Source organism: Synchiropus splendidus, chromosome 7, assembly GCF_027744825.2.
Source record: "Synchiropus splendidus isolate RoL2022-P1 chromosome 7, RoL_Sspl_1.0, whole genome shotgun sequence".
In the NCBI taxonomy this organism is placed as follows: domain Eukaryota; kingdom Metazoa; phylum Chordata; class Actinopteri; order Syngnathiformes; family Callionymidae; genus Synchiropus; species Synchiropus splendidus.
This window is the reverse complement of record NC_071340.1, coordinates 9,751,799-9,772,001: the sequence shown is the minus strand read 5'-3', so window position 1 is coordinate 9,772,001 and position 20,203 is coordinate 9,751,799. Positions and strand designations below refer to the sequence as shown.

The following is a 20,203-nucleotide window of genomic DNA, read 5'->3' as shown; positions in this document are numbered from 1 at the left end:
ATTGGATCTCAGCTCAATTCCATTTGTACTCACTTTCCTCTGGGTCCAGCCATCATACCTGTGATAAGAGGGTCGATAGCTTGCGTGTTGTTGTCTTTCTTTACCTGTTCTCCAGCCGAGGTCTGATGATGGGCTTGTACAGCTCGGGGATCTTCCTCTCCAGCATGGGTCGCAGGTTCTCTCGCAGGCGATTATAGTTCTTCCTCAGCTCCTTCTGGTACTCCTGCTGGTCCGGCGTTATCAAGTGCTTATTCTTCTCCACGGCTTCACCGCACCTGACCGTCAAAATGAAAGAAGGTGACATCCACCTCTTACTGAGATTACTCTAATAATGCAATCAAAGGTGTTCCTCTTGACCCCAGAACTTGAGATCGGCAACTCCACACAACCCAATCTAGCTGTAATCCTGTCTCCATCCTCCAGGATTTACAAATCCACTCCGCAGTTTTTGCATCTGGGAACTACTCGGCATAAATAAGCCTTTTTCCCTTTGCTATTAAATAAGGCCAACGGAGCCAAGAAGGTTAAAAGTGACTCTGCTCTCAATCCTGCTCTGGAAAAGAGGGGAAGTGTAGGATGATATGGGAAGGCAGCAGAAGTTCAGAGATGCAGTCAGGACAGTGGGCCACTCTGTCCACGTGAAGCAGTGTGACTGCAGGAAATGCAATAGACCGGGATGATTGCAAACACATGTCAGCGCTTCTATCTTTAAGCAGCGTAATATGGAAAAGTGCATCAGTAAACAGGAGGGGATTAGCAACAGATGCGAGGTCGCCGTCATAGATACTGATGTGATGCTTCTGACTAACTGAAGGACACCCCAGAGAGTAACAATTAAAAACAGAGGATGTGCCAAACCTTGTGCCTCGAGTGTGAGGGAAGACAGATAAAGGGTAGGAAAAAGGCAATGAAGCTTGTCTACTGCAGAAATACCACTCTCCTTACGGCACCCATGTCAAACTCAAGGCCCAAATCCGGCCTAGAGCTTTCAATGCTTACAAACCACACTCAAAATTACTTGAAGGAGGGCCAAAAAGAGAAAGAATGTCAGTATCTCACCTACAAGGACTCGAGCTAATTCAAGCAAGTCCTTCAACAGGCTCATGAGTAGCGAAGAGTATAAAAACAAGGAATTAGTCTTGAAATTCCTTGAAATGAAAGCTGGTAAAAGAGAATTGAATGAAATATGTGAAAGTGGATGAACGTTTCTGCTTAAAAAAGAAAATAAGAAAGTCCCCAGTGTTGTGAGTCAGTGGTGACAATTTATTTCTTGAAACTAAACCTTTAATATTAGTTTAATATATTGTTTACTTCTTCCGAATATAGAATGTCACATATGTGAAATTTTGGCCGATTGATGGATTGAGTGGGAGCTGGGTGGTAAAAAATCCCAGCTACACGGGGTAAGAGGCCCATGACAGGTGATCCAGTCTGTTGCAGTCAACCTTGACATCTGATACTGAATTTATTTTCTCCCTGAAACAAATAAACTCTGGATTTGTGCCTCTGTTCTTTACCTGCTTGAACTCAACTTTCCATGAATTATTTCTTTTACAACAGAGCCACAGGCCATTGACGCAGGGAGCTTGCAGTGCCAACATACCAGGACTTGGAGCAGAAAATAAACCTTGCTGGAATTATGGTAAATATTTGCAAACCTGCTTGTAGCAATCAAGTCGGACGGAATGTGACACGAAGGATAGAAAATGAAAAACACCTTTTGAAGGCAAACAGAACTGGCAGACGGACGCAAAGCATGGATGTATGACAAGAACACACACGCACAAGAGTATGAAAGCACACAGAAGAATTTCTTTATCAGAGACCGGATCTGAATGTTTAAAAGGACGGAGACTTGCACTTTGAAAAGGAAGTGTATAAACTCTTGTTGCACCGTCCTGAAGGCTTGTGCATCAAATACAGTAGATGTGAGTTGGCGATACATTGTTGACTGTTTAGGAACTGAATGAAGGGCACGAAACTTTTTAAGGTATACATTTCTTGTCGCTTTGTTTGACAAGACAAAACTTACAGACTAGTCAGCATATGGATTGATGGTCATGCTATGACTAATTTAACTGTCAATTGTAGTTAACCACGTCGACTAGTCGGCGTAGACCTCATAACAACTAAAGCACACAAGATGCAAAACATTTGTCAAGAATATGAGACATGAAACAAGACATGAAAGCTCAAGAACATCATCATATGTGATCCTTGATGTGAAATATTAAACAGAGAAATCAAAACGATCAAGAATCCATGTTTCATATTTGGCAGCATTTCTGTTTATATCATGTGGATTGGTGGTTAAACATGAACAGAAATTGAAATTATGAAGCAGCGACTTCATCCTTGTGGGACTTACCGCATGATAAACTCTTTGAAACACAAGCGCAGTTTATTGTGGTGACGGAAGAGCTTGGGGTCCGCTGGGATCTCATTCAGGAAGACTTGGGCCACTTCCAGGGGTCCCTACAATAGGCGGCAGGAAAGGGAGAACAACAACAAGAGAAAGTTAGGAGGGAGATGTAAGAGAGGGGAGGAGAGGAGGTTGGGGAGGAAGTGCTTGGTGTAGAAGAAGACAGAAAGAAAATGCACTTCGTTAAAAAGCTGCGTGCAGCTGAAAGGCATTGCTTTGACAAAGGTGAGCGGCTGTAAGGAGCCGCCTCTCTTCTTGACATGCAAATCTGCTCAAGGCTGTTTGATGCTATTTAATAGCTATAGCATTTGAACTGACTTCTTACACCCATTTATCATCTGGTTGACAACAGGAACAGTTTGACAAGCAGCTGTCATGGGCCAATCGTGCACTTGGAGGGCAACGTTTTTACTCAGTCTGTCAGGGAAAGAACTAAAAACCCAATTATATTCACCATGAGTTCACTATTGTCAACAAATTCTACCAAGGAATCTGGGCATAGCAATGCATTACTGTGGAATTTAGGATTTTCCATGGATGTGTGATGTAGCATGAACAAACTAGTGTACCACCAACTGCCGTGATGTCTCAACTGCTATGAGGAAAACTACTTTTTGAGACAGAAACCTCAAGAGAACCAGACACTGTACAGACAGTTAAACCCACGTATTCTTTGGCAACAGCGACTATTCTATATTCATGAATACAACTCACCACAATTCGCCAGGTGGTTATTAGTATGTCTGAGTAGTGTTGCCATGTACAGGTATGGTACACATTCTTAACAATTCGATACATTTGGCGACACATTGCTGCCTCACCGCCTCACTCGGACTCATTGAGGAGTACGAGTGGACATCACTCTGCAGTCAGAGATCAGCATATGCAGCTCCACTCCACCTCCAGGCGGTAAATGAGTGGCGCATGTACAAAGCTATTAGACAAATTAGGTGATCTCGGTTCACCAATAGCGACTTTCCATACTGAGGAGTTGGCATCGCTCCTGCGTCATATAGAGACTTGTGCTCAGACACTGCAGAACAAAACGGATCTGGATTACATAGCCAGTTCACCTTCTAATCTTCTGTGAGCTAATCCAGCGTCCACAACCTCAGAGGAACAATACTGAGCCCAGAGGTCTCAAGTCTCATGCATTCAGCGTGTGACACACGTATTGCAGCCATCTGGCACACTCACACAGCAGACTACACTGAGCAAGAGGGGATGGGAAGAGTGCGTGTCACAGGATTGAGAAAGAAACATATTCCTCAACAAATGTTTATGTTTATTCAGCTCAAGCAGCTAAGTTCAAGTCGAAAGTGTGCAATGTTTCACTAGCGTTGTCAGACAATTTTCAAAAAGGCGCTTCAGTTTCTAATGTCCAGCGCCATTAAATGTTTAATTTGACTTCAATGCCAAGCGGGAGCAGTGTCATTTTAATTCATAGGGTTAGGTTGTGGAAGATTAACCTTGTATACATATTTTCAAAGTCTTGTAGACTTTGGCTATAAAAATATATACGAGTTGAGATGAAAAATTGAGTCTTGTGAGGAGCAGTTTGGGGCCAACTGTCTTCATGGGTCCAGGAACGAGTCTTTGCATTTGCCTTACGTTTGATTGGGTTTGAAAATAAACAACAGCAGGAAACTTTGGTAGAAAAAGAATTACAAGAAGGGAAAAATCGGAAAAAGCGACACGGCAGATTTATGGTGGTTTGAGGCTCTAACTTAAAAAACAAAAATCAATTGGCCAGCCTTAGTTTGGAACACATTATCTACGTTGATAAATAAAGAGGGTCCAAGTCAGGGACCTCTAAATCCCTAAAGTGACTGTAAGCTAGCATGGAGAGGTCGTGATTGGCTTCCAGCTAATGCCACCAGCAGCACCATACACGTTCACCATTTGGATCCCATTTGCTCCAGTACGACTTCTTGTTATCCCCACTCATATTCATCATCAAGCCGCCGCCTGCTCAGCTCCACCAGTTAAACAGCTCTGATTAGCATCACAACTGCACCCGGGCCTCCATCCTCGGCCCAGGCAGCGCCCAGCCGCACACACAAAAACAAACGGAGCCTCCTGTCCTGATTAAAGGTCCAGAGTTATATGTTTACAGAGCTGCTGAGCATTAGAGTTGTGTATATACAGCCATCAGGTCCGAGTGAGGGACCTGTCAGATTAGACGCTGGAAGATAAAGCTGAGACGCTGGCGCTCGCACCATCATTACTCTACTGTTCACCACGCATGGCAGGACCTGGAAGCTATCAGATCAAAGAGACCTCCGCTCCTGCGCACATGAAAGGAAGTGGGGCCATGAATTGACGTTTTAACTCAATCAGAGGAGAAGCAGAAAGAAGGATTAGGCTTTCGGATGGGATGGAAGCTTTGATGTGATCACTGTCTCCCCACCTGCACTCCACAATGGAGGCTGGGAAGGCGATAAGATAAATAAAGGCGCATGTTCTCTTTTTATTCCTCCAGTGACACCACAGAAGGAAGCACTCACAAAACAAGCGGCTTTGCTCAATACATTTAGATCAATTGAGGAACAATATTTGAGCTGCTATCTTGACTGAGATTACAAAACTTCAACACATTTCTGTCTATTCACTGTGCTTATTGAGAGATATTCAAAACACATATTGCCTCCATCATACATCACCTGGTTAACTGTAGTGCCCACTGAGCCCTGCAGCAGCATCTGCAACATTTTAGCATCCGGCTGTTCTCTGTGTGTGGCGACAGCCAGCTCTCTCGTCTTCTTCTGCATGTCCTCTATCGCCACTTCAATGGGAGTCAGGTCAAACTAAGAGGGGGGACAAACGATGAGTGACGGGAACATAAACAGGACCACCGGCACGAACCCGGCAGCTACCTCTTCTTTCTGGATGACGTTGATGCGGGTCTTGATGTAGGGGAAGGCGTGCATGGTGGTGAGGATGGTTTTCCTCTTGTACTGCTCGTTCAGCTCGCCCCTCGGCCGCCCGCTCTTGGTGAAAGGCGTCGTGTACATGAAGCGCCGCAGGTTGAAGTTCTTCTCAAAATTGGTCAGACGATCCTTCATTTCGTAGTCGTCGAAGTACGGCTCCACATAGGTGATCTGAATGTAACCCTGCGGAGGACAGATGCACCTTGTCAGCTCTGTGAGGCCACTTCACTGAATCAACAGAGAAGGCCAGCGCATTAAGCGAGACATCGTTTAAAGAGGTAAACATCCTGGGAAAGCGCATTAGAAAGTGTTTAATAAAATGGCATTTTAATTCACAGTAATGGAAGGGCATATATTTTCTGCCTACTCTCTGCCCACAAGAAAGCAGACCAACCCAAGCCACTCACTCGCATCCACGCCACTATGAAACTCTTTTTTTCATAATCATTGTTTATTAATGCATTTCATGCTACATATAACCAATGTAATGAGCAAACAGACAGCAGGTGGCAGTAATGTGCAGGAGTACCATTACGACACGCATAATAGACATGAAGAAGAAGGCGTGATCTCGTAATGAATAAGAAAACCTTCCAAACCTTGGGAAATTCTATAGTCTTTGTCACATGACAGATGTTTCAACTGAATGTATTGTTTTATGAAATCTAAATGTCATGCTTTCTGCTGTTTAAACTGGAGTTCGTCATGTGACCCGAAGCGTTGCCCAGACTTTTGAAAAACGATGGGAAAACTATTGAACAAACAAACTGACAGAACACCACCAAAAATCAAATCACATTGTAAGCCCAACCAGTCCTGGAGGTTTTACTGAAATAGATTTGTCTTTTTGGAGTTATTCTGCAAACAAAAACGCCACTAACACATTGGTAGCTCTCAGGCTCTCAGGTGGTGTTAAAGTAGCTCACAGAAGATAAAAGGAGAAACTGACCTTGCCAAATGACCAAATGTATGGCCTAATGTATGGCGGTACAATGTCACAACACATCCAGCTGAATCAAATCAGTATCTGTGACTGTTAATAAAACGTAAAAATAAATGTGTTTATGAGCAGGCTTTAATGTAGCAAACATGTTGCTCTCTTTCCTACTACCTTCAATTGGCTATCCATCTCTCAATGATAGTACATTTTTCATGTGTAGGTGGCAGGTCTTTAACAGTGTTTTCAGTGTTGCAAGTTAATAGACGTCGTGTTTGTTTGTTTACATCACACCTGACGTGTAAGGAGTGGTGGTGCGACTGAAGTGCTGACAACTGCTGTCTTACCTTGTTTGGGTTGAGTTGTTTTTTGTCCACTGGCGTGGAGTCCTTAATCATCACCAAAGTGTCGTCCCCAAAACACTGACTGTAGAAGTTCTGGGAGTGAAAAAATAAATGCAATAAAGGCGTGCAAAACGTTCGGCAGTCTCTCACTTCCCTTGTCTCTTACCTCCAGACGATGAGAAATCTCAGGTAGATGTGTGATGCCCGGCTCCTTGTAAATGAATTCTCGTTCATCCAGATCTCCAAACTTGGCCCCGTAAAAACCCACCCGGAAATATGTTCCGAACATTCTCTTATGGCCCTGGTGGGAAATAAAGGGGCCATTTTTATTAGCACCTAATGAGAAGGGCGTTATTACCGCGCCGTCCAATTACGCTTAAGAGCCATAGGCTCAGTGTTATGCGCAAAAACACGGTAAAAGTTTAACGGTTTTTGCACGGATAATTAAGATAACACCTTGAGGTATTGTTATACTGACAAATGTATAGTATATGCAAAAAGGGCGACGTGGCTTAAACAAATGTGATATGCACATTACTGCAGTTTTTTTTTACTGCAGTCGCTATAGAGAGAACGAGCCACACCATAAGGTGAGCAGTGGAATGCATTCGGGCAAAGAACCAGCACCACAGAAGTACGTGAGGGCAGTTCAGAATGCGCATGAGAGTAGGATTACTATGATGATGGACAGACTGACACACGAGGTTAGGGTGGAGTCTGCAAAGGTGACAATCGATGCTGATGAATTAGAAGTGAGAGTGAAGAGTTTGAGAAGTCGATGGAGAGTAGAGGAAACAAGCGTGTGAATAAGAGGGAGGCGGGATGAAGCGTGAAGGAGATGAGAAGATGCGCAGACAAGAAGTAGCAAAACACAGTTCAAATAAATAGATTGATCACGCAGGGTAATGGACAGAGATCTGGAGAGGTCAAGAGGCGATGGGGATCTGTGACTTCTCAAGAAGAGATCATGGATACTAACATCATTAGCAGTGTTTAACAAGGATCTCGATTCGACACTTTTGATGAAATCCACCTTGGTATCACACATTCCCATCCTTGAGTGACGATTAATTGGATCGATGTTGCAGCTGCCCCAGCGCCACACGACTATTACCTTCTGAATGATGTTATCAAAAGCTCTCTGTAGTTTGTCGTGAGTGGATGCCAGCTTCCTGAAGTCCCTGTTAGCCTCCAGGATTGGTATTATAATCTTGTAGACTTCGTTCACCGCCTCATACAGCCCACCCTGAGACAACAAAAGCACCAGTACCACGGTTTATCTGCCTTGTACTGTGGGCTTGGAACCAAAAACCATTGTGAATTATCTAAAAACACATATACATAAGTGACAAACTAGCCATTCAGTACAGCACAACAGTGGTCTCACGTTGCTGAAAAGCTCTGCAGCCTGCTCCAACAGTCCCACCAGCCCACTCTCCGTGAAGTAGCGTCCTGAACACACCCCGTCTTCGTCAGGGGACAGGATGTCATCTGATACCGCAGACTCTTCCAGTACGTTGGACGAGATGCTCTGAGGCGGGGAAAGAATCAGTGCACTAATAAATCAATTAAGCCTCTTCATCAAATGATCAATCACAAGGCCGACTTCAAACGGAAATGTCCCACAGTGGGGAAACAGAATGAATGCGTATCGATGACCTGTTGACATGGTTCTGAGTGCCACTGAGATGTGTGGCGGATACAGCTCATGATGGCTCATGGCCTCATGGTGAGTGCCTGTTTTTACCCTGTTTACATCTTCTCACACGTTTCCCTGCCATATCGAGCGCTATAACCCAAATTCATGGCCTGAAGAGTACAGCTTCAACTCCAGAAGCATCAGTTCATCGCGGCAAGACTAAACTCGTCGGATAAACGCTGTACCTGGAAGGTAACGCTGCCGACAGGGAGGTACTTGTGATCCTCCAGCATGCTGAGGTACTCGGCCACCAGGGCAGCAGCATGAACCAGACACATGGCCGACTCAGTGTAACATTTCCTGTTGTTGTGCTTCTCTGCCATGTTTTGCAGCCAGGTCAGCCGGAGGTCAGGAGACGTCTGGTAGCCTTTTGCTATCCTGAGGCGGAAGAGGGAGGGATGTGAGATTTCCTATAATTAACCACATGCACTGTACAGCCATTAGGACTTTAATACCACCACGGCATTAAACTGTCACAAAAATAGAAAGTGGTAAGTACACATGGGAATGACTGTCCTTGCTAAATGTGCTCTGGAAAGGGGAAAAGACGCAGTCAATGTTATTTATTTCATGAACATAAGAATGCTGCTACTGAAATACAGTTTGAGACAACAAGTTTGTTTTGTCACTTATCATTAGCATCTGACTTTAAGCAACAGTCAGAATTAGATCCAATCGATGTCAGCTGAAACAGAGAGGCCCAGACTTCCCTCTCCGCCAGCTCTCCTGGGCCATACTGAGGCAGACCAACCAAAAACAAGTTAAGCCAACATATTCTCACTCACAAGGCATTAAATAGTGACTACTTGCAAGTGACCTGTGCATCCTCAAGTGATGCTGCATTCAACCTTCATGTTGCATGTTGATGGATGCACTGTGTGGATAGCGTGTCACATAAAAGAGAGAAAGAATGAAAAAACAACTGGATTTCTCAGTATATAGAGCAGAGCACCTCAAAATGCACATCCCAAACCCTCCATTTGGAATAGCCCACAGGGAGGGGAAACACCACCTTAACATGCTATGCAGAAGGCCGACTTCAGTGTCAACACTGGACACAAAAGTCTGCTTGAAAATAGATGCTATTTGACGCTTTGGGAATGACAATGAGTTGGTTTAACGCGTCCTAGGTGTGACCCAAGGCTTCCTCCCCGTTGAACAATCCCTATGGACGTGATTAAATTTTGCTTGTGTCCTTTGCTTTTCAAATGTTTCGGTAATATTCAGCAGATGGATTACTGTACGTACTGTACTGTACAATGTCTTTATTCTAAAATCAAATTCATTGTTCATTTTGTTTCCCAAGTGTATAGTGCTTTAAGGCACTGAGTCCTATCAGTGGGGAGTTTTTGCTATCTGCGCATGCTTGTGCGTGCTTCTACCAGGGACTCTGATTTCTTCCCAAAGTCCTGAAACAAACACAGGTTACTTAATAGATAACTTTAAGTAGCTAAGAGTGATTGTGTGAGTGGTTGTCCGTGTGTATGTCCAGTGATGGACACCCCATTAAGAGAATGAATTGAAGAAAATAGATGAATGTTTTGAACGAAACATTACAATTTCATTACATATTGAAATCAGGATAGCACTAACTATTATTCACGGAAATAACAGGTGCTATTATCAACAGTTTGTTCACCTCAAAACGCCACAAACTCCCAAGATGACATACTGTACATTAGAGTACGTCAAACCAGTTATTATCCAGAACAAAAGTTTGCAGACACACTTTAGAAAATGAGCAAATGACTCAATCCGAAACCATAAAGTGATAAACGTGTGTCTGTGAATTTTCAGGCTCATTAAATTGTCAGTTTAGTCAGGTAGTCACTGACTACCATCACTGACTTCCTGACCCAGTCACCTACAGTGCAGCTGAACCTCATTCAGCAGTGATCATTGCATATTAATAAAAAAGCAATAACACAGCTTACTATGGAGAAAAAGTGACTTGAATGACTTAAAGCCAAATGTCCTCACACTGCGATCATGCAACGTGTTGCAAGTTTTGGGGTGAGTCGAGGTAATGGCACTAAGGTAATCGCTCCGTCTGCACATCTGTCAGGCCCTCGCTAGGCGAATGTGACGCTAAACCAAACAGTCAATGATAAATGATACATGTATGTGACATTTAAGCAGCTGAAACAACCAAATCATCATACAGCTCATGTACGCTGCTCTCGTCTCAATGTTTCCAATCTGGACTTACACACACGCACATTGTTTGCATTTGCATATATACAAAGCCAGATCAGAGCACTAAACTGCTACCACATGGTAACCATAGTGAGGGCGGTAAATAGAGGCAAAACAAGTCAGACCGCAGAGAAATAGAAGCCAGCAGTGGCCAAAAAAAGAAGCCACCGAGCGATGAGAGAGAGAGCGAGAAGGAGATAAGCAGACACAGAGGGAAGCTTTTAGAGACGTCTCACCTGTACATCAGATCCATCAGCATCTCCGGATCCTCCTGAAACTCCCTCATCTTGACCGTGTCAGATAAGATGCTGTTCAGATTCCTCAGGAGCTCGTCCACCTGAAATAAGCATAAACACCTGAGACAGGTTCTATCAGAGGGAAAAGAAAGAAGGTACCTGTGAGGGCAACTGTGTGCTCTGCATCTCAGTGTCCTCCTCTGCGTAGGCCAGGATAGTCCGAAGTGAACGTCTCAGGTACTCCTCCTGGAAGTCTGAGGACTTTCCCACCAGCGAGGCCAGAGACATGGTGACTTGCATCTTCACCCTGGAGAAGTTCTGCTCAAGAGAAAAGAGTATGACTGAATACGTTAATTCATATTTCATATATATGTATATATATGTACTGAGGCAAGAATACGGCTGATTGACACATATCCATCCAAAAATTCGAGTGAAAGAGACTTTCTTCTGATCACTTCTAAAATCCTCCAGTTCCCTTCACAATATCTGCTCTCTCTTTTCCTCCCCATTCTTGTTGCTCTGCTCTTCACACCAGCTGTCGTAAACGCTGACAAACGCTCATTCTCAGAAGTGGGGGTCGCTGTGAGCTTATGAAGCTCCATCTATCTCCAGCAAGACCATCTAAGCGGGAAATGATCCTCCATTAGCAGAGACATAATCACCCATGGATCATCTCTACGTCCCCATTCTGTTCAACTGAGCATGTAGCCCGAGCCAAACACTCGCCGCTGTCCTCTGACCCAGTCTGTGTGAACGTACGTGTGTGTGTGTGTGTGTGTGTGCGTGCGTGTCCTCAACAGTACCTTAAATGATATCTTAAATCAGCAGATACAGCTCTTTGCGAGGTTTCTGCTATTCTTCTCCTCAACTCTTCATAACCTTTTCCCAGGAAGACGACTCCAGACCACAAATATTTGGCTTTTCTTGATTGTATTTTATTTTTGAACCACAATGTAGTTTAAATAAACAATGAGGAAGGAATTGGGAAGGAACACTAGAACGGAAGACACAAGCAACGGGAGAATTGGTGATAAATTGTGACCAAAAATGTAATATAACTGCTAAGATGACTTACTGTCCTTCTACTGCAGGAAAGGGAAATGTTTTCTTTTGCCAAGTGGTTTTATTTCTTATTATACAAGACATTACTACAAAAAAAAAAAGATTTATCCGCAGTCTCCAAAAATAAATAGATAAAAAAAATGCAATGTAATTATAAATAGTTTAAAAATGTAGTAAGAAAGAATCAAATGGATATTGAGGTCAGGTGAAAGCAATTCATGTTTTTTTTTAATATATCATTTATTTTATTTCTTTTATAACAATAGAAAACATATTTTTAGTTATTTAATTAAATTTCATTTAATTTTATTAAAGGCTACTAAATATGAATCAAAAATATTAGTAGAGGTTTTTATGTACTGAATATCTTGGTAACAGAACAATACAAAGGGACTTAATTACAAGGTGTTTTTCCGTTTCTTGTTGATTTATTTTTAGTGACAAGAAATACTGTTAAATGAGCAAAAGTACTCATAGGAATCTGCCTTCATTTAGCATTTCAATATAACAGCAATGGGAGAAGAAAAGCAGATATAAAATAGAAAAAAAGAGAAGTAAATAGATAAAAATTAAGTTATACTTGCAGTTCCAAATGGTAACTGAAGATGAAAAAGCACCAGTTATTTTGTAGTTTTGCAGTGACATCCTGAACGCCAGGTCAATTTAGGGCTGCATTTTTGCCACTTTGCCTGCCCTACAGTCCAGAACCCACACACCTTCATTGTGTTTTCAAAGTATCAGAGAAAATGAAAGAAAATCATCCCTCCCTTCCTTATTCTCTCAATCTTGTCTTTTCGATTTCCCCCTCATCACCATTTCACCTCTGGCTACAACACTCCTCTATCTCCATCATGATATCCGCCTTTCCGCCCCTTTCACGTCTTTTCCCTCTGCCCTTGAGGCGCACACACACACACACACGAAGCGCACACAAGCGGCGGTCTGGCTGTCATTAGTTAAAGAGGAGCAGGAACATGGGGAAGCAGACAGTGACACATCTCTGCGCTCTCTACTCAGGATCACATCCTTCATAAGAAACTTCGGTCTTAAAATAGATATGGAAAAGACATTAAAGCCGAGAGGAGGATATGTGCGTGTGTGTGTGTGTGACTCCCTGCTTCTGTAAAAGCATACATCAGGTGAATTATGCGCTCTTTATGCGGCTAAAACCTAATCTGACACAAACACAATTCCTCCTGCGAGCGTCGATGTTTGATAAGGCTTTGTCTGACGGAAAGGCCACCGCCTGACATTTGCTTTGTGAGCGTTTGCTTCAGTGTCGGAGCAATAAAACTTTGCTAAAAGGCAGCACGTGAGCATGGATAATGATAGTGTTGTAGGACCAACTACTGCTCCTTTTACTCACACTTGTGTCAGTGTAATAGCCTACGCTTCGTTCAATATCTTCATGCATACTTTATGTATTTATTATATCCATCAAGGTCAAGGGTGGGTTCCTCTGGAAGCCATCATTATTTCATTGACAGCATTAAAATGACATATATTTCATGGGGTAGAAGGCAGGCTAACCCAGCGCAGAGTAAACACGCAGTTGGCCACATGTTTATCTCGATATATTCTTCGTCTAAAAGCTTCAACATCATCGGGATTTTTAGAAACGTTTCTTTGACTTGATCTTGGATGTGCAGAATAATTTAATGATGTTTCAAGGTTTTGGTACATGTCAACATTGTATCTTGGTTCTGACCCAAAAAAAAGCCTTGTTTTCACTTGAGACATGAGATCAAAAGTGGAGGTTGTCTCAGTTATGTCATGATATCTCATTCTAATCTTGGTCTTATTTGGGTCTCAATTCTCACACATTATCTTGGTCCCTGTAATTTGTGCTCTAGCAGTAAGAAGTATTTATCCCATCATGTCTCCAACTCAAAAAGTTTTATATTGATCACTGTTCAGCATAAGATTATTTTGTAATTGTCAAGGTTTTATTTTCTTGATTTTAGCATGAATAAATCTGAGGCCTTCAACACAAATACTGGGCCACCCCAAACTCAAACCCTAATAATCTTTGTCCTCTCCTTTAAGATGTCTGAAAATGTAGGTTTTCCCTGGCCTCTGCAAAGATCTTCAAATCTTGGTCTTAAATTCGAGTTGTTGTATTATCTTTGAGTTAAAACCACCGTCATTTGTTATTGGAAACGCTGGTTTGGCTCCTAAACAACTCCTTCATTGAAGATTTCTGTTGCATGTTTTGAAGTGTTCTGTGTCCGTGTGTGCTTACGCTGGCGTTGCTGTAGCTGTATCTCATGATGAGGTACAGCGTGGCGCATGCCTGACTCCTGTTCTCATCCACAGGGCTGCTGCAGTACTGAAGTACCTTTTGGCAAAGGTCTGCACACTGCTCTGCTTCCTCTTCAAACAGCAGCTCTCCAAACTGAAAAAATAATGGAGACACAAAATCCACAAAAGTGTGTTTACACAATGACACTTATCTGAATATGCTAATGCCCATGCTAATAGGAACATTTGGATACAAAAAAATTGTCGCTGAAAAGCCGGTATTGTACAGAAACGCACACTTATATACACACACAAGAGGGAACATCACGTACAAACCTTGACAACGAGTGACCTCAATGTGCTGAACGTATGAGAGAGGAATGTCGTGCTCTGGTTGCAGGTGAGAGAGTGAAGCAGCACTTTCAGCACTCCACCAACCACGCTGTCCTTACAGTCGGCCAAGGGCACCGCCTGGACAACACAACAGTAACACTTTAGGGAGCCTCTGCCAACTGTTCTAGTAAGTTGGTTCCAGAATTAAAAACTTAAATGAAAAAAATTAGAAAGTGCGCCCACTACAGGGCTCTTCAGGCTAACAAAAATAACTGACCTGCACGATGGTCTCCAGCAGGTCCAAAACGATGAGGTTCGTCTCGGTGGCCAAGTTCCCGCTGATCAGAGCCTCCTGATCCAGCTCTGCTTTTGTCCTTTTGAAATTAAAGGCGGATGTTAAGACATTCACAACAACAATGTCAGGAAACAGGCCAACTCACTTATCTTGTTTGTCATTGGTCTGCCTCCACTGAGTCAGATCTTTCCTCCATCGCAGATTCTCTCTTTGACCCAAAGTTCTATCCATCCCTGTCAGTCATCGGAACATGTAAAGGAACTTGTTTTTGATCTCAAGCGGACTATGTCAGAGGTGCTATGCATCTCACCTCTAACAACTTTTTAAACTCTCTAAAGCACATCGGCTAGGTCACTGGGCCCCTTGTGGAATGTGCACGTGAGCCTGGAGGCCCCTGACAGTGTCCACCAAAGTTCACTTTTTCAAAATTCAGAGTGAGAGTTGTGGCATATTCAGCTGAGTAGAACATAAGAATTTTCAAAGCTTCATTCTAATATTGTTTTCTCCCTTAATTGAACATAAATTCACCCAGACACGATGTTGCTCATAACTTTCTCTTACACATCAAGCCACTGGTTTCTGCACCAAGGTCATCTGAGGTTCACATTAAAGCAAAAATCACTGTTTATTTTTCCTAAAGAGCAAGAAGCTTCTGTACCTCCAACTCGCCGCATCATCTTCCCTGCGGCTCCAATCCCTCCCAGCAGGGCTTGTTCCAGTTGCAGCTTTGCCTGCTGAGATTTCGCGAACGCCTGGGTGCTCACTTTGTCACTGCTCTGGTGTCCCTATGAAGACACAGGCAGGAACACGTGAAGCAGGCAGACAAAAATAAGAAAATAAGAACAGTTAAAAATGAATATAAAGAACATTACACCATGAATGTTAAGACTTAAGGTTGGGTTGGCTCATACAACAAGGTTTGCTGACCCTGTACTCAAAGCAGGACACGCAGATGGTCAGCAGCTCCAGCAGTTTGTTGAGTTGTGATGGAGGCATGTCGATGGTCCAGCGCTGAATCAGGCTTCTGTCTGCGTTCTTCATCACCCAGAGGAAACACACCAGCAGGTGGCGACTGGTGTCAGCAGCGAGGGTGGCCACAGACTTACTATGCTGTGAAGAGGACAAGAAGCATGTGGGATTAGTTTAGAAACAAAGACAGGACTCATATATACATCAAGTATCAGTGATTATAAACGTGAAGATTAATGATATCATTCATATGTTATACAACAGGGTGGCGAGTCCAGGTAGGAAACTTTGAATTCCAGGCAGAGGAATTCTTGGGATCTCATTCCCAACAGAGGAAAGGGGAGGTGTGCGATCACCAGACACGTCGTATTTTTGTCAGCAGGACGTGGTTTCTACCCGTCTCACCCGAGATTAAGATGTAAAATCGGGCGGAAAATGCTGCTGACGAGTGGAAAATGATATAAATAAAGATTAGATCATCTCCAGCTTTTTCTGTTCCTCATTTGCCTCCGACTGTCTTCAGGGTGTTCTATGTAAAACGCTTCACAGCAGCAAACGCATCCATTTTTCTACCATATGGCTCCCACCTGGGAACAAATCCATAACCCTGCCAGTGCTGATTCGCTCCACTTTTAGAAGAAAATGCTAATTGTTCCTCCAAAACAAAACCAGGCGAACACGGCTGCTTTCTTCTTTCACACTTGTGACCGTGAAATATGGCACTGTTGGCGTCTTAATAGGTGTAAAATCTACGGCAGATTAATGAACCTTCATTCACTGGATGATGAATGGCGACTATAGAGGGATTCTGCCGGCTCACTTCTTGGCAGCTCTGATAAATGCAGCCATTAACCTCCCACTGCTCTAGATGCCCCACCTGGAACCTTCTTTCGAGATCTTTGTTCCACCCAATGACTCGGAGCATCAGATACTTGTAGTTTACTTGGAAAAAAGTATGTTTTCTTTGCGACCTTCAGATCAATTCAGAAAGTATTACGAGTACTTCTGCAAAAGCCAGCTTACTTTTTGTGTGTGGTGGCCAAAACTTAATGGTTTCTGTTCAGAGGTCGCATCAAGCTGACACCATTAAATGTTGTTGCAAAACTTCAAAGTGAGGATCCTGGTGAACATGGATATTAGTCCTCCCAGGAAGGGACATTAGATCTCACGGTGATGCGTTGAAGTACCGTGAGATGAAGATTAACAGGTTGGCGAAGCATCTTTAGTCACAAGGATGCTGTATACTGCTGTTCCTTGGCTCATCTGTGGTCACAAGAAACTCGATCCAAGTGGCTGAAGTGACACAGCAGGCTGAAATTTATGTCAATTTGGAGTTCCAGGAATGGCATACAGGGAGGAGGCTCTTGGGCAGAGCCAGGGCATGATGGAGAGTTTATGTTTTCAAATGTGTTGTCATGGAAATGGAGCTGGAGGAGGTATTTGGGAAGAGGGACGCAGTGGATGGATGGATATATGTTCCTCTGAGCCACACCAGATGCTTGTTGTAGGCAAAAGACAGTATGGGAACATGGGTCGCCTCTCAGATATCACATTTCCCAGATGTCTAACACTCTCAAAAAGCGAGATTTTCGCTCAGAGTGAAACCAGTATATTGCTCCCATACTTTGTTTTACGTCACCGGTACATATTCAGACGGTTTTTAAGCATGGAGTCATTTGTTTTGAGCACCTGGAAATGCAAATTTTCTCGTGATGCGCAGCTCAGTCTGCGATCTGCAGCACCCATGTTTAGACCCATGATAAACACCAGGTCAGTGACGCCGCTGTGAGAGAATCAGTTTTTCCGAGGCAGTATTTCATGTAGCAGCACACAAGCCACTTATTCATCTCCGGGAGAAAAGCAAGAGAACGAGAATGACCGAGTTGAGTTTTTAGTGCCGGTGTCGCTGCTGTAGCTACACTTGATTGATGTGTTTGTCAGAGAAGACGGCCCCGTTCACTTATGATGGCAATGGCTGCCCATAAACCATCTCCCCGCAGATGTGTGCATGTGTCTGTGTGAGTGTGAGCTTGTTTTTTTTTTTTTTTTTTGCAATGAATGAAGTGTGTGTGTGCGTCTGACAGCCAATCAATCAACCTCAGTACAGCTCACCTGTGAAGCAGCGGTACACTCGCGCACAAACATGCACTTTGGAACTCAACAACATTTAGAAATAAGATACTATCGGTGGTTGTCTCATTATTTCAAAATAATTGTGTCGTTTTACCATAGATGCCATAGAAACAAGGGCATTCCTCCCCAGCGTGCTGAATGGGTTACCAGCAATCGCCATGGCAACATACTGATTGATGGGTGTCGCACTCTCAAGGTCATCCTCGGGTCCGCCCGTCTTGTTTTTCCCACCACGTGAATCTGAAACTGTAGAGGCCAAATGTGTTAATCACATCCCTCATCACATCTGTTCGACTACATGAGACAAAACACTGCAGCAAGTTTCTCAATCACATTAACATGCGTGACACTGAATTTCAGGCGCATGGCGACAACATGGCGGCGGGAAATAATGGCTGTGAAGGCTCATCATTAAGTTTTCACACCATCTATAAGCGCTAACACAAAAAAAGGTGTGACAATCTATTCCGCCATTTCCTGCTAGTTCTGGCTTCAGATGTTATGGAAGGCACTTTTGCCTGAGGTCAATTGTTTCAGCGCATCACTCAAACTACACTCGAACTACATCATGGTGCGTTCACTGACCTCTCATTTCTGATCATACCTTGAACATTCCTTTTATAACAGCTGTAGAACCTATGTGGATGAGTCGTTCAGCACTTCAGCCATATAAACTTGAGAGAAACATGTTTTTTCTTCGCTTAAACTGCCATTTTTTTTAACTGGAGGTTCATTTCAAAGTAAAACAGCACATTTTTTAAGATAAACAGCAAAACATACAACTTCTTCCATATTTTTGTCAACAAATGACAGAATAAAATGAAAACCACACCTTTAAACAGCCCATGCAACGCTGGTGTGATAAATTTCACGTTGCATTAAGAAATTTTTCAAACAATATAAAAAAAAAATTCTGAATGTGTCCGAGTTGAATTACCGGTGAAATCCAGGTAGTTGGTGGAGTCGATGATGATGCCCACCAGAGGGAGGTAGAGAGCCGCCACCTTGGCCCTGACGTCAGTTTTGATGCAGCGGTGGTCCAGATCGTGAGAGCACAGCAGACTGTAAATGGCATTGATGGACTTCCTCTGGACCTTCCCACTGAGTAGAGACACACAAGTCACCAAACCAAACTAAGAGCATCAAGAGACCAGTCAGGGACACAGGCTCACCCTTCTGACTCTATGTCCAGAGCAGCGCTGAGCTCCGTCAGCAGCAGGCCAGTCAGGTAATGTTGATGCTTAAACTCTGGGGAAAGCTCAAAGAGCCCCAAGATCCTTTGCTGCTCGTGGAAACTACATGAACCAGAGCTCTGAATGGAAAGAGAGGAATGAAGGCGATTAAATTCATGGGAATGGAATAAAAAAGTACTTTAATAAATTACACTCTGAACACTTTCAGTCAAACTCTTGAAACAGTTTTAACAGTCAACACTGTTAAATAAAAAAATTAATTGGTTTTAAAATAATTAAATAAGAACAAATTAGGACCATTAGGTGGAGAAATAAAATTTGTTAAATAAAAGCAATTAAATAAGAACAATGAGCAAGAGCTTGTACCAAAAGTAAAGCAGTTTTAAAAGTGGTCGAGGACAGTGAAACTGGTTAAACACAGGAGTCAGATTTGACAAGCTATTGGAGGACGGACCTGCGAGGAGATGGATGGACATGGAGACGCTGGAGCAGAAGCTGGGCTGCTGAAGAACAGACTCAAGTTCAGGTAGTGCTCGTGACTGCAGAGGATCCGCAGGAACTCCAGACGCATGCTGATCAACGTCGGCATGGAGATATTCTTGGCTGACATCTAAATGGACCATAACTAGTTAGAGCTTGTATAAATGTGATCAGTAGATTTTTATTTTCAACCTGGTTGCAGTAGTTTTTAATCAGCTGGAAGACGAATCCTCGGTCCATGAGAGACAGCAGGTCGTACAGGAAGAAGGCCAGACTGATGTTTACCTTCTCTGCTTGCTCAACCTCCTAACAAAACACCCATGCACAAACAAAATCGACATGTCTTTCAGGACAGAGCTGACTGTGCAACTTTGATTTTTTATTGTTTTGGAGAGAACAAATACGATAAACCTTCCTGTTGTTTACAGGACACAAGGCGGTAAAGATTTGTGGCCAAAGTGGAGTTGAATCACGGGCTGACGTGTAATAGCTGTGGTACCTTTTGCTGCTTCACAAGGATAGTGGCGATCTCTGCAGTGACCACTGAGACAATGGTGGTGATGTCATCTTTAAATCTGTCCGAAAAACGGCTCCTCCTGGGGGTGTGTTGCTTGTCCAGATGAGACACATGCTGAGCCATACTTTTGACCTATGCAAAATAAAATCAAACATGGAATCTGTCCTCTGCGGCCCCAATAACATGTATGTTATGTTGGGAGTTGGACAGAAT

General features: G+C 43.3%; 1 protein-coding gene across 2 annotated transcripts in view; it reads right to left on the bottom strand.

The window, feature by feature from the left end:
• The window catches only part of dock8 (dedicator of cytokinesis 8), a 52,655-nt gene that overhangs the window by 2,371 nt on the left and 30,081 nt on the right, over positions 1 to 20,203 (bottom strand). For both annotated transcript variants that reach the window (XM_053871900.1, XM_053871901.1), the window contains 23 exons: positions 19,973 to 20,122; positions 19,666 to 19,779; positions 19,448 to 19,603; positions 18,973 to 19,112; positions 18,738 to 18,901; positions 17,895 to 18,046; positions 15,626 to 15,808; positions 15,357 to 15,483; positions 14,844 to 14,931; positions 14,681 to 14,777; positions 14,407 to 14,541; positions 14,072 to 14,224; positions 10,924 to 11,082; positions 10,765 to 10,865; positions 8,518 to 8,710; positions 8,021 to 8,164; positions 7,748 to 7,879; positions 6,800 to 6,934; positions 6,637 to 6,726; positions 5,299 to 5,535; positions 5,086 to 5,229; positions 2,369 to 2,475; positions 105 to 275 (listed from right to left, as the gene is read on the bottom strand). In XM_053871900.1, the coding sequence (XP_053727875.1) occupies positions 105 to 275; positions 2,369 to 2,475; positions 5,086 to 5,229; positions 5,299 to 5,535; positions 6,637 to 6,726; positions 6,800 to 6,934; positions 7,748 to 7,879; positions 8,021 to 8,164; positions 8,518 to 8,710; positions 10,765 to 10,865; positions 10,924 to 11,082; positions 14,072 to 14,224; positions 14,407 to 14,541; positions 14,681 to 14,777; positions 14,844 to 14,931; positions 15,357 to 15,483; positions 15,626 to 15,808; positions 17,895 to 18,046; positions 18,738 to 18,901; positions 18,973 to 19,112; positions 19,448 to 19,603; positions 19,666 to 19,779; positions 19,973 to 20,122 (3,272 nt within the window). The remainder of the gene's footprint in view (positions 1 to 104; positions 276 to 2,368; positions 2,476 to 5,085; positions 5,230 to 5,298; positions 5,536 to 6,636; positions 6,727 to 6,799; positions 6,935 to 7,747; positions 7,880 to 8,020; positions 8,165 to 8,517; positions 8,711 to 10,764; positions 10,866 to 10,923; positions 11,083 to 14,071; positions 14,225 to 14,406; positions 14,542 to 14,680; positions 14,778 to 14,843; positions 14,932 to 15,356; positions 15,484 to 15,625; positions 15,809 to 17,894; positions 18,047 to 18,737; positions 18,902 to 18,972; positions 19,113 to 19,447; positions 19,604 to 19,665; positions 19,780 to 19,972; positions 20,123 to 20,203) is intronic.